Here is a 14812-nt window from a genome sequence, read left to right as displayed (position 1 = left end):
ATGGTAATTAATAAATCATGTTTGCAAACCGCAGGATTCGCTCCTCATTTCTTGCTCGAGTAATAACTACTTGTGTAAGTCAGACATTAAAGGAGGCGTTCACAGGTGTCTTTAAGTCACATTATTTACAGCACTTTCATCCCTTTGTCACATGACCACAGCATCAATATTCACTCTATACAAATACAGGTCCTCTGAACAGCCTCAATATGAATCCTCAGACGGTAGTGATACACACCATTACAGACCACAAACGGCACACAAAACAAATGGAAACACAAATACACGACGCTTGTGTGGTTAGAAATACTTCCTCTCTTTACAGTCGGCCTCTTTGATTCCAGTGTTTACAAAACCAAACATGTACTGGAGTGCATAAAGAATTTAAACTTCTAGACCCTCATACCTTTTTAAATATTAACCACATAACACACTAATGTACATAAAAAGTACTAAAATACACTTTGTTATAAAGTAGCATTTCTGCAGGTTGTGCAATGAGTCTCAAGATTATATTTTGTGATAGCATTTAAACTGGGAAGACAATACATGAAAACCTAATTTGGCACTGAAGGATTTAATGCTCTCTGAAGTTTATGCAACACCATGGACTTTGATAGTTTGGGCTGGGTATTGATGCCAATAGCGTACTTTTAGATATAGAACCCTCTTCCTAAAGGCAATGGTTTAGCTCAGTTGGCAGAGTGTAAGGCTATCGTCCTCCTGCAGCCGCCCTGTTGTCATGTGGCGCTCGCCCTTGGCTACATGTCATCCCCACTCTCTCCTCCCAACACTTCCCGTCCCAAATGCAATTTTAAAGTTGTAATCTTGAAGTCCTCTTTGGCGGCACCTGTGGCGATAAACGGTAATTGCGGGGAGCACACTTCCCAGATATATATCCAGACAGTGCTGCATGTGTGACGTCCACGGTCGGCTCCGGTTGTAACTCTTGATTTTCCTTTTCAGACTGTTTGCTTCATCTGAGCGTCGAGTTTGTTTCTTCTTCTTTGGATTTTCACTTCTTGTTGAAGTTGTATCTGTAGTCATCCATCTTTTCTTTGTTTGTTCAGCCATAGTAGATTACTGTTTACTCGCAACACTTGCAGAGAGCGGAGAAGCAGCCGCTTAGCTCCGCCTACCCTCTCTGGCAGACCAACCACTGCTGGCTGATGGAAAACGCGTCACTAACTGGGCGGGGCTTGTGATTTTTACCGTGAAAGTTGCGATAGATAGAGACTTTACAGACATTTATTTAATTGAAAATCTTGGAGATGATCACTCAAATCTTAAACTGTTTAAAGACGTAAACAAGTGTATTAATCTGACCTAAAGTTTGACACCAGCTTTTAGTTCTCTACAATTCTCAATAAGTGGCATATTTATGTTATTATTTAGCATTAAATACCCAGCCCAAGTAACTGTATGATCAGGTCGACCCACACCAAAGTCTGAATGCTGTTCACCAGTCTCTGAGATCTGACCACGCTACAATCAGATGGATTTACACATGCAGAGTGCTCCAGCTTAAAAACAAAACAGGAAAGCGTACTTGACTTCATGGCTGTATATTCTACTGTTTTAAACTTTGAAATCTTTGGATGTCTTTGTAGATAAAGTGCAGGAATCCCAAAGTCTCTTCTACTCCGTCTGTCAATATTGCATCACCATGGAATAAAATCCTACCACAATGGCAGTCAATGCCCCAACAGTCAGACCCTTTGTTCTTATGTGCATCTTATCCCTAAAAACTACAGTCAACTCTTAAATCAAAGGCTTTTCGCCCTTTTCAAGGCCCACTTGGTAACCATTAACCTCATATTGCAGTGGTACCAGCAATGGACAATTCACCCTTCAACAATATACATGACAGAGAATAAAAGTTTGGAGTCAGGCCCGTGTAAAGTTCATTAAAAACTGTACTTAGTCCGGTCTTTGTTCAGACAGGGCGTCCTCAGTTCATGCTTTCGTCCCCCAAGTAGTCCAGCTCTGTGCTCGGCTTGTCCAGGTCCATGTCCAGGTCCATATCCATCATTCCTCCCGCCGAGTGAAGGTGGAAGTTTGCCGCGATCTGGTCGAAGGTCTTACCCCTCGTTTCAGGCACACGGAAGAATGTGAATATGAGGAAGAAAAGGAGGAGTGCTGCGAAGATCAGGAAGACGTATGGCCCGCAAAGGTCCTGGGAACGAACGGGATCAGACACGACATAAGAGGGAGCAGACCTCGGACATTTGCCGACAATACTGGAGGTACACAAATGAGGTACATTATGACATTCGCAGTACATCTATAGAAAGGTAGAATATACTTACAGCAACGTATTGGAAGCACATGCCGATGATGAAGTTGGCAGTCCAGTTAGAAAACCCGGCGACAGCCATGGCAGCCGGCCGTGGACCCTGAGAGAACAGCTCGGCTACGAAGAACCAGGGGATGGGACCCGGGCCGACCTCAAAGAAGGCCACAAAGCCAAAGATGGACAGCATGCTGATGTAGCTCATCCAAGGAACAGAGTCCTGAAGGTTGGGAGATAGAGGAGTTCAGAGGCTTGTAGAGACAATTTCCATAACACCAGTGAATTCTTTCAACTTTGGGAGACTTACCAATAAAGCAAGAGCCGTGGTCATGATGACGGCGCAGATACACATCCCACCGAGTCCAAGCATGTGTAGCGTCCGTCGACCCATCCTCTCTATCAGGAAGAGCTGTTTGTAATAAGCAAACATGGAAACAGAGAGGTTATCCTCAGTTGGCTAAAACTAGCATATGTAAGTTGCCACCTAGTCGAACCTGATGCAAACATGCTAACATTGTCAATGCTAGCATGACCATAGTGTGGTAACATGCTAACATTGTCAATGCTAACATGACCATAGTGTGTTAACATGCTAACATTGACAATGCTAACATGACCATAGTATGTTAACATGCTAACATTGACAATGCTAATATGACCAAAGTGTGTTAACATGCTAACACTGACAATGCTAACATGACCATAGTATGTTAACATGCTAACACTGACAATGCTAATATGACCATAGTATGTTAACATGCTAACACTGACAATGCTATCATGACCATAGTGTGTTAACATGCTAACACTGACAAGGCTAACATGATCATAGTGTGTTAACATGCTAACACTGACAATGCTAACATGACCAAAGTGTTAACATGCTAACATTGACAATGCTAACATGACCATAGTATGTTAATATGCTAACACTGACAATGCTAACATGACCAAAGTGTGTTAACATGCTAACATGACCATAATGTGTTAACATGCTAACAATGACAAAGCTAACATGACCATAGTGTGTTAACATGCTAACAAAAGTAGCACAAACTACCGCTGATGATGTAGCTTGATGAAATGTCAGAGAAACACCAGTGTTGTAACAATTTAACTTGAAGGGGAGATGACTGTTTGTACCAAACCTTATTCCAATCCGTCCACTAGTTTCAGTGTCATCAAATGAGTCACAAAGTTGTATTTTAGCCATGCTAGCATCATGCTACTTGGGATGGGATAGTTTTGAAAATATTTAACTTAAACCCACAAATATCAACCTCATGGTGGCGCTAGAGAATAGCGGGGAGTGTCTGTATGATTACATCGCAATCCATTCTAATCTATAAAAGGTGGACGGACATTGCCATCTCAATATCCATACTGCTAGCAAGGCAAAACAGTAGCATTTTTAGCCTGTTTAATGAACATCTTGATCTGCCAAACCAAACTTGGCCTATTTGGAAGCAGGAAGGTTTTAACATAACAACATAACAACCAACCTGTCGTGTTATCTTATTTGCGCTTTGATAACAATGTTAAACAGTAATAGAGACACACTTTGGTACATAGCAGGGCTGTACTCTTATCAAACTACATTCATAAAAGACTGAGCTAAATTCTTTATCAAGGAAGGAGGAGCTTATTAAAAAGCCAAGATGAATGAAGGCATGTTGGGTTGGTTACTGACCGAGACCACAGTGAAGGCACAGTTCACCACGCCCGCTCCTATAGTGGCATAGACCGGACTTTGGACTCCGGCCTTCATGAAGATACTGGTGGAGTAGTAGAAAATCTGTCCAGAGGGGTAAACAGATTGAGATTAAGTCAATATTATTCCTGCACTGATTCAGATTTTCCCTTTGAACTTAAGTCTACAAAGGAGCCCTCTGACTCACTGCATTGATCCCGGACAGCTGCTGCGAGAGCTGCAGCAGGATGGAGATGATGATGGGCTGGCGGTAGAGCGGAGAGCGAAAGAGCTCCAGGATGGACACCTTCCTCTCCATGTCCATCTTCCTCTTCTCCTCCTTCATCTCCGCCAGCATGTCGCCCACTTCCTGTTTGCCCGTCAACCTCCTCAGACCTGCGCACAGGAGGAAATTTAAGAATTACAACTGAGTGTTGAGAAAGTGACATGAGAGTTTAGGCTCTATTTCTTTAAGGACGAATGGTTGAAGCTACAGAGGCTCTTTGGGGCCAATTTAAGGTCTTATATACAGACGTGTAGCAATAGTTCAACCAAAACAAGTACAGAAAACGCCGGTCTCACCTCTCTTGGCGTGGTGCTCCTGGCAGCGGACGATGTAGAGGAAGCGGGGGCTCTCAGGGCAGAAAGGCAGAAGAGACATCTGAAGTACAGTCGGTATGACGGTTAAACCCATCAGGACCGGCCACAGGTCCTCACTGCCCAGTAACACCTCCAGACCCAGGATCTGCATACAGAGAGGTATCCAGTGTGAGGGGAAGAGCATTTAAAACTTTAAAACTCAAGACAAAGCTCATACGTGTTCACACACAAAGGTGTGCTGTCATACCTGTGCTATGAGAATACCAGTGACTATAGCCAGTTGGTGCAGCGTGCCCAGCGCCCCTCTCAGACTTGTTGGAGAAATCTCACCCACATACATTGGAGTCAAGCCTGATGCCAACCCTGCACAAAGTTGGATGACATTCAAGGACTTTGATAGCAAAAAAAATTCTTGAAATTTTAAGGTAAATAAAAACAAAATAAGAGAAAAGATGTGCTGCTCACCACAGTAGGCGCCGATGACGAAGCGTCCCAGGATCATCATTTCAAAGGAGCGGCACAGCTTGGACAACCCCATCAGACTGCCGCCGATGAAGGCAAACAAGTTGTTTATGAGCATGGCTTTCCTCCTGGAGAAACACAGGCAAGAGATTCAGTTCGATTGAACTGATGTGTTATTTTAGCCTCCAGAGGGCAGTATCATACAAAAGCATTGTGAAGGTTGCATAATCCACGAGTGAAATCAGAAGTTACTCTAAAACAAACTGAAATATGTAACATTTACGAGCCCCGATGCTCTCTTATTATTACTTTTAAAGCTACTTTTACAGCGTGAGTAAACCAACATGCCAGAAATTCATGGTGCGTTCAAGTGTTGTACAGCAAAGTGACCGGACCGTAGACAACACATCAAGATCAACATTGAGATATTTTTAAAGACACAACACACATTTTAAGACGATAAAAATGTACCCTGAAATTCAAACATCACGCCTGTCGCTTCCTCTCTCCTGTTAGTAATGAACTCTGTGTGTGCACTGGAGACCCGAGTTGCATCTCAATCATTTGACCTCAAAGGTCACAGCAGCTCCCATCCGAGCTACCACTGTCTGCTGCTTTTTTAGGAAGACCATGTCCCCGCTGCACCCAAGCTGGACGCCACACCCCATACCCCCTCCTGACCCAGTGCTGCCAGCTTGTTTAGATCCACTTTCAGTCAGTTGGAGCTGTGGGCTGCAGTCCCGTTTGCATCCGAGCTCAGGTTGCAGAGGGAAACTGGGTCTACGAGGAAAATCCTGCGCAGAGTTTCCACTGAATGAGTAGACTTTGGGATCTATGTAGAGGTAGGAAGGAGGCCACTGAAATATTCTACAATTTTATGGTCTGTAACAACTTATGAGAGTGTGGATCCAGGAAGATATTTGTAATCTCTACGGCTATATTGTTATTTTTAAAGGCCTACTTAAAGCTTTCATTTAAAACGCCAAGAAGCTTTGATTAAACCAAAATCCTTCTGTCAGAGATGGTTAAATAGATGCTTTTCTTGCACCTGTAACCCCCTTAAATACGAAGAGTCAAGAGTCGTGTGTGTCCCTACCTGCCCAGCCACTCAGACACAAAGCCCACGCAGAAGGAGGACAGCATGCCACCGATGGAGAAGATGGCCACAGACAGGGACCAGAGCGAGGTGAGGGTCCCTGTGGGGATGTGCTCTCCATACCGATGGATCCATGTTGCATTATAGTCCTTCTCAATCATCTACAACGTAGAGGTAAGGGTAAAAAAGGTAAGGGTATTTCCTGTATGACTTACATTTTAAAAAACAAGCATCGCTCAGTAAGCTCAGTCTAAAACAACTCTATTGTCAAACAAAAGCGTCCTAAAATCTCGCGCACACATAGAAACACAATAGCTCAGCTTCTATTTTTGTTTTTATTCTCGTGCCTCTGTGAAACTTCGTCAGCCGTGTCATGTTTGCACTCGAGGGTCAAGGCTCAACAACAGATGACCACCGGCAGCCGAGGACTCACCTGACTCGGCTCGAGTTCTCCGCCTCCCTTAATTCTCTGACTGCGAATGTGTCACGACATGCCGACGACACTCTACTGTTACGTCTGTGACGGATTTATGTGTTCAATGAAGTGGAAGAATTTATTTCATTTGTGAAGTGTTTCTTCATGGACCTGCATATTAAAGCCCTGATAATACAGCGGGAGACATACTTGATATAGGCCGTCATAAATAATACAGTACATTTCTCACATGCAGTACTCCAGTGCGGCTGCAACATGAGCAGCTACACGTTCTGTGGCAGGAGCACACCAGGTTTTCTTTCTATTTATACATTCATACAGTGTTTGTGGTGATGTGACAGAGAGCTAATCATATAACCCCTTGATCCCTTCCCTTCTGTTGAAACCAGACGAAAAATATATATTTAAATCAGTCACACTCAGGGTGGGAAGCTCAAATGCTGCTATAATGTCATACTTCTATGTTCCAGGCTGTTGGTGGTTTAAACAAAGACAGTCTCACAATATTTTATCATTTTGCCGCTTCTAGGTTAATCAGACTAAAAAGAATATTATTAAAAAATCAGGAGGGACATCTGGCCATGTTTAAACAGACCCATTTACCGTCTGAGAACAGCTAATGTTAGCATCCAACCACTTTCCAAGCTAGCATAACCATTTAACAGTGTTTAATGTTAGGATAGGAAAAGCGTCCTTTCCTAGCTAATGGTAATGCTAGCTAGCAAATGGATTAATGCTAATGTTTGCTGTTTTGTCTAAACTGTCAGTAGCTAATGATTTAGCAAATATGGCTTGATTTTCACTTTACTTACACTTTTCCAACGTAACCATTTGATAGTATTTTACTATAATAGGTAATGCAAGTCCTAGCTAACTGTTATATTAGCTAGCATTAGCTCCTGACAGCTTAGGCACAAAAGCATTCAACTGTATGCTAGCTAACATTACCTAGAAATTCACAATTCTCCTGCTTTATTATTTAACACTATCAAACGGTTATGTTAGCTTGGAAATGGTTGAAAGCTAACATTAGCTGTTGTCTTATGCTAGCTAACAGGTTAGCAATTGTGTTGTAGAGCTTTCAATATGGCCACATTTCCCTCCAGATTTTCACATTTTTTTCAGTTGCAGATGAACTGAGAAGCAGTGGATGATAACGACACTTATGCTGCTTTCAACCTGGAAACACAGCAGTAAAACATTACACCCTCACAAGGTAAATTGCTGCCGTGTGAATATGATGAATATCTGTGTTTCCATAAGAGCGTGTCGTGACTGTGTTTACACAACTAACCAAAATGTGCTCATGCCCTTCTTTCACATTAGGTGTTAATGTGACTCATTGTGTTTGCATCATGTGATCACGGAGCACCATGTGCCTGGGATAGTTTCCCACTCCCGATGTTTATTTTCTAAACACCATTGGCACAGTCAGAGTCAGATATTGTGCCGTCAAACATCTTGTAAAATAGGTGAACATAAGAATGAGCTTAGCTGACATCTGATTAAATGTCACTGCCTTACATCAGCACTTCTATTAAAGCAGTTTGGCACCAGTTTCATTGGCTAGTTTTGGACACCATCTTTGTCATTAGTGTTTTTACCTTCTGAGGGGCATTGATGACGCCGATGTTGTATCCAAACTCCAGAGATCCCAGGACGGCAGTGAAGACTGAGAGAACAAAGGTCCCAGTCACCGTCTGGAAAAGAGAGACGTGCACACAGAAGCATGGAGAGAAATGTACAACTAATCCTGAGAGGGGTTTTTTTGTAAACATAATAATAGCAGATAACAAGGGAGCTTAAGCTTTCAGCCCTACTCCACTAACATCAACTATATATAACTGATGAGACATAATCCCAGCAGCGATGTACTTTTGTTATGACGCCTGAACTTTAACTTCCCTCCACTTCCCCATCAGGCCACTGGCACCTGTCTCCGCTGTGACAGACGGGACGACCTTGGGGAGATGAGGTCTTCCCCTTCAACGAAGTGCGTTGCAGCCCCACAAACTGAGACCCTGTTAGTTATCTAACAGCTCAGTGCGAAAGATAAAACTCCAATACAGACAAATGTGATGATTATTATGGGGCTTTTATAGGTGTTTGGTCTTTTAACACCTGCTGGATAAATATGATCATCGTGGTAGTAACAAGGTTTATTGAAAGTTTGACATTTTGGTGATGTGGGCATGAAAACAAACATGGGACTATAAAATACAATATTAATGTTCCTGCACCCAGTAAATATGTATTATTTAATTATTAGTACATTAGCACATTTTGTATACATTTACTCTTTTTTATGTTGCATTTAAAATCATCTCCCTATTTAATCGCAGGCCTATTGAATGGATAAATTGAGATACGTCAGTGTTCCCTAAGTTGGGTCAAGTAAACTGTGTCACGACTTTGCTGTGTTGAGTCTCTAGATAAGTGCTGTTTTGTATTCATGGACCAAAACATGGGTGGGTGTGTTCCTGTCCTTACAACAGAAAGGGTAGAACACCAGAGGCAGAAAGTAATGCCCCATTACACTTTATGTTTTAATTAATTTACTGTTGCCTACTTGGTGAGGTATAAAGCATTAGCTACCGTTGAAGAACAGCTAATGTTAGCATTCAATCACTTCCAAGCTAATATACCAAACAACTGTTTAATAGTGTTTAATGATAAAACCGTAGCTAACGGCAACGGCTTACTACCAAATGGGTTAATGCTAATGTCAACTTGTCTCAAAGCAACCATGTATGTACAATTTCATAGTATTTCACTATATAATAGATACCGCTTAAATTCCTAGCAAACTGTTATATTAGCTAGCTGGTGCTACTTTATGGGTGAGGTATAAAACAGATACACAATTTTCTCAGTACTACTCACGACAAAACTTTGAAGCTAACAGAAGTTCCCACATCCCTGTTTAGTTAAGTTTATTAGTTTATTTGACGGGGCCAAACTCAACACAACTGTTTGAGAGTTAGCTCGTTCGCATCTGTGGTCTCTGGAGCTCATGCTTGCACTGTTAGAGAGTTGTCTGTTTAATCACAAAGAAGCAGCTTTAACGGTTATTCTTCATTGTATCACTGTGTTGCAAAACTATGGAGGAATTAACTGTCCAAACACTAATTCAGGCATCCATCTGACCTAGTAATGATTCCTTAAACAGAGCCGGAGCGAGCATGCAACACAGCCGCTGTTTATGAGGGTGGTGACAAGGAACCAGTCAAACTAGGCGGCCTACAACAAACCCACAGTTCTGCGCTGTGACCTGTAAACTCAGATATTTGGCTGGTCAAGGTCACTGCTCAGGACTAAATAAGGGCCAGAGCTCGCTCAGAACAGGGCTGAAACTTATTGTAGCGGTGCAGAATACATAATCATTGATTATCATTATTATGCCCAACAGTTCATTATTCTAAACTTTAAGCAAAGGGGAATATAGACTATTGCGTCTACTGTGTGTATTTTTACGGATGCCCTACTTCAAATCATTTTAGTTTTGACATAAACTGCAATATCGGCTTATCAAAGCATGCATAAACTCTCACAGTCTTTGTGTAAGATGTAAATAAACCCGTGCGTAAAATCTATCCAATTGAGATTACGCACCAAACAGTGATATGTGCTGTAACGGCTTTCCCAACAGTCTTTAAGTATTCACGTTACTTATTTCAGTAAAGAAATGAGCATACCCTCACTTATAAGCAGTTAAATACTCTCGAGAGACAAATTACCTCCCCTCCGAGTTGCTGAAACCCGGCCGGCATGGCTTTGGCAGCTCGAGGCACCTAGCAGCAGTTGATGACAGATGCGTCTGGTGCCAAACGGAGACACGTGAATGTCCGCCAAAAGGACAACAAGCCCCGACTTAAACCTTGATCACTTTAGCGCCAAAACACGCAGGAGAAAGTAAAATCCAACAGAGAAAGAAACAGTGATCGGTCTGGTGCGTCCTGTCCTGCAGGGTGTCCTCTCTTCTTTGAACCTTGTGTTGTGCCCGCTCAGCTGGGATAGAGTGACACCCGCACACCCACATGCATGCCTCTCTGCGTAGGGGAGGCGGGGGTTAGGGTACTCTAGTCCAGAGACGCCCATGTGGGCTGATCTTGAGGTCCTGCAGCAGAGGTCGAGACCAGGCAGGAAGCTCTCTTGCCCTTAACTACAATTGGCTGAAGATGAAAAGGAGAAAGGAGATCTCACAGGGAAGAAGGGGGTCTGCAAGAGATGCAGAAACTATTAATTTAAAGAAATGTTTCATGAGCTTGGGGTTTGTTCAGGGCCAAATTTAGTTGCAGCACCCAATTTCATGAGGCCTGTTTGTCGTTGACCTTTCAGTTGCTACAAAAGAGAGAACCTGTGATGCATCTCACATTTGCAATATCATGTTAAATTACTGGATCGATCTGACAAAGAATCTATGAAGCATGACGTACAGAGGGTAATAACATGGAGGTAACATAGGTGGAGGTAACACGAGTGTTGGACCTTATGTGAACCTGAGCCGAAATCAAACACACTCCTGGCTATGACTCAACATTTCTCCTGAGCAGCAAAGAGGGGCTCGTCTTTGCTGCCCTGGCTGCCATTGTCTGTCTTCCTAACGCCATAAATCCCTTTCTATTTCAGATCACATGCCAAAGGGGTCACACACCATGGCTCACCCGGTTCCACAAACCCCTCCCCCCCTGTTGCACACAACAAAGCCTAATCCTCCTTCAGCAGGCAACAGGTGGACCCTAAATTTGGCTTGTACCACCTGAGCTAGCAGCAAAGGTGTGGTCAGGGGGGAAGTTTAGGCAATGGAGTGACGGTGTGTCCAAGGCGGGGATTATAGGGGGTGTGTGGTGGGAGGGTGACACTGGGCGGGAAAAGTACAGACTTCCAAAGAGCTCAGTGGAAAAATATCTGCTCTAGATCTCTCAATCGAATGATTTAAGACACACCCCCACCTCACGCCACTCTCTCCTTGCTCGCTGCCATCGCCTTTTTCCCTTCCCTGCCCTCGTGCGCACATTGAGAAAGAGAGGAAGAACCTGACACCCCTCATCCAAAGCCAGGGCCCCCCAGCACTGTCATGTGTGTGACTCCGACTAAATGTAGAGAAACTTTACACCATCAGGACAGTGCCGTAGAGCCCACACAACATAGTTTAAGGGTTCATGTCCGTAACCAGAGGCGGTGTTACATTTCCACAAAGTATCACATGGATTCATACAGAGAGAGCCAAGAACAATGATATAACTACAATTTCGGACTAACAACATGGTCTAATACGCTAAAACTGTCTTCATGGAGTCAATATTTTAAAACGAAATCACCTGTTCAGCAATATTTATTTAAATGTCACCTTTGTTGTCTCAAAACTGGAGATGCCAGCGAGTGTTTGTCATACTGTTATCTGAAACAAAGAGTCACACCACCAAACAGACGCACACACCATGTGACTGCCCTCCATCACCCCCAAACAGCTCATGTAAATACTGTTCCTCCTTCTCCGGACCTGTGTGTGTGTGTGTGTGTGTGTGTGTTTGTGTGTGTTTGGTTGGAGGGGTCAGCTGGTTCAAAATCATGTTACAGTAAACTGAGTCGCGTGATGGACAGCAGGTGTTGTACTGTGTGGTTTGTTTCAGCATGTGACGGGCGACAAACTGAATCCAGTCCAGACGCTAACTTCAGTGATGAGGGTTGTGAGTGATGAAGAATGGTTTGACATTTGAGAAACACATTTGTTTGCTTACTTGAGATCTTAATGAGAAGATCGACATCTCTCACATGTCTGTCCGTTCAGTATGGAGCAAAAGCCAAAGGATAGTTAGCTTAGCTTAGCATAAAAGGTGACACAATCCACCTATCAGGACCGTCAAAGTAAGCTAATTCATCTGTTAGTTATATCTAATTAATCTGTACAATAATCTTATGTATGGCACTACTTCTTAGCCTTTTTACTTTCAGAGCAAGGTGAGCCGTTTCCCCGTTTCCAGACTTAATGCTAAGCTAAGCTAATGTTTACCATACAAACCTGTGCGTGTGTGGTATCAATCTTCTCAGCTAACTCTCCCCAAGAAAACTAATGAGTGTACTCATTAAAATGACAAACCAGTCACTTAAGATAACACTGCAAAGCTACAAAAACTATGGCGATTTAAGCATTGTCTCTGCTATAAGTGGCACAAACAGGAATAAAACCAACCAACATGAAACAAAAACAATTTGAATGTTCAATACTTGTGGATATATTTCTTTTGGTGTTACATCCACTGCAATATGTAGTGCGTCTTTTCATGCATATTCAAACCACTTACATACAGAAAAATCAGCAAAAAACTCTACAAATAAAGAACATCTAGTCTTAAAGCATTTATTAAAACAATACTCAAGGCTGCCCCAGAAAATAGGAAACCTGCAGTCATTCAAAACACAGACATATTCACTCATCCAGCCTCATGACATTCAGGCAACAAGAAAATGTCAAATAACATCACATTACATTTGTTAATCAACATTAATCATGTAAATTCTCATATCTTCTTTACCCTGGCCCTGTTCTTTCTGAGCTCACTATTGTGTCTATATGCAGTGCCAGTGTGCCACTGGGATCAGGTTCATAGTGGACCCACTGGCACCACCACCACATTCACTCAAAGGTCAAACAGCCATCAAGCCCAAAAGTGGCACCAATAACCGCAGAGAGACAGATGAGAACCAACATTAAGCGCGTACTCTTTGGATGGGACTCCTGTCAGTTCAGGACAAGAGTCCAGCAGCGAGGCACGAATAACCCGATGTAGCTGCAAGCACCTGAGATTCCCCACAGCTCTGGTCCCCTGTGGCTGACATCCTCCAGCCTGTTAGAGCAGATTATGATATCAACAGACAGTGTGAAAGTAAATGTACACATAATCTACAAATACAGATCTGTCCAAACGTATGTAGAAGGAAGCCATCCTCGACAGTCCTTGAGTTAGACGGTGGCCCTGCCAGCTCCAGGAACGTTGCTTCAAAGTTGACCTCTGACCTCCTGGAGAGAGAAAGAAGCAAAGGCACAGCGTGGGTTCAAATCTTAAAGATAGCCTTACGCTTAAACTGCCAGGTTATACAACTTTAAGTTATGTTATATTTCAGAATATGTCATCTTCACGGTTTGGTAATATTTATATAATCATTTAAAAAAGTATCAAAAACATTGAAATTGAAAATAGAGCTTCTTAACTACACTACCCTCCAGTAACACAATGCACACAATCAAAGATACACTGAGGTTTGTGAAACTAAAACGCTTGTAAACACAGTATCTATATGTGTGTTTGATTTTAATTGTAGATTCGGAGTGAATGTATGTTTTATCCAGGTTACCAACATAAATAAAGTACTTTTGCATGTGGCCATTTCATCATTTATCATTCAAATTACCATGTGGTGTGTCTGCTTGATCTACAATCAGTATTTTTGCGCAAATAATATATAAATGATTGGCTAAATGCTTAAATTGCTTAAACTTGGACAATATATCAGCGGTTCCTGTAAACGGCACTTTGAAAAAAGGCTTACGTTTTCTGTTCGTCATGGCGTCGTCATGTTGCCTTCAGGTACTTAGCAGAAGTCTGTTTAGTTAGCTTTCTTTTTACAGCCTGATATTGTTATTGCAGTGGGCTTCCTCGCACCTGTCTCTGAACCTTGTAACCTTAAAGTTGGAGAGATAAATTGGCTATAAATGTGTGTAAGTGTTTTAGTGTCACTTTACACCCAAATCAGAGTGTTAAAGCCTGTTACACAACGTAAACCAGATAATATCAAATTATACAATTTGTATGACGATTTGAATGAGTAAGATAGCTTTTTGTTTTAAATGTAACTGTTGCTCAAGGCTGGCCTCTCCCCATCCCTGATGTTGAGGTTTGGCAAAACTCAATATTTAAAATGTTTGTTATGCATGTTACATATAAAATGTTGTTGTTGTTGTTGTTGTTTTATATAACAAGTAATGCAACAAACAGGAATCTATTGACAGCACAGTATTGAACATTAACGCAAGAGATAACTTGTGAAAATATGAAGGCATGGCCAATTAGAACTACCCCTTTTTGCGCGGTGGTTTTTGAGTTTAAATATGTCCGATAGTATTGAATGCAGCATTAGCCTTCCGCGATGTCAGGAGAAGAGGGCGCTGTGATTGGACGGCTGAGTCGCGTTAAAGACTGCCCCTCCCCCTTGCAATCGGTGGGATTCCCCGAC

General features: G+C 42.5%; 1 protein-coding gene across 1 annotated transcript; it reads right to left on the bottom strand.

Annotated features, from left to right (window-relative positions):
- Window positions 1-92: 92 nt before the first annotated feature.
- Window positions 93-10571, bottom strand: LOC138600882 (solute carrier family 2, facilitated glucose transporter member 4-like). Its single transcript, XM_069672413.1, has 11 exons — window positions 10315-10571; window positions 8182-8277; window positions 6142-6302; window positions 5049-5173; window positions 4831-4946; window positions 4566-4728; window positions 4192-4379; window positions 3984-4088; window positions 2601-2702; window positions 2310-2513; window positions 93-2176 (listed from the first exon to the last, which is right to left on the bottom strand). The coding sequence occupies exons 1-11, from the start codon at window positions 10345-10347 to the stop codon at window positions 1952-1954; spliced, it is 1518 nt and encodes a 505-aa protein (XP_069528514.1). The 5' UTR covers window positions 10348-10571; the 3' UTR covers window positions 93-1951.
- Window positions 10572-14812: the final 4241 nt, after the last annotated feature.

This window comes from Semicossyphus pulcher, unplaced genomic scaffold (assembly GCF_022749685.1).
Source record: "Semicossyphus pulcher isolate SPU_LCO1_2020_fin unplaced genomic scaffold, fSemPul1.0.p SCAF_21, whole genome shotgun sequence".
NCBI lineage: Eukaryota > Metazoa > Chordata > Actinopteri > Labriformes > Labridae > Semicossyphus > Semicossyphus pulcher.
The sequence above is the reverse complement of the archived record's forward strand: the minus strand, read 5'-3'. Positions and strand labels throughout refer to the sequence as shown.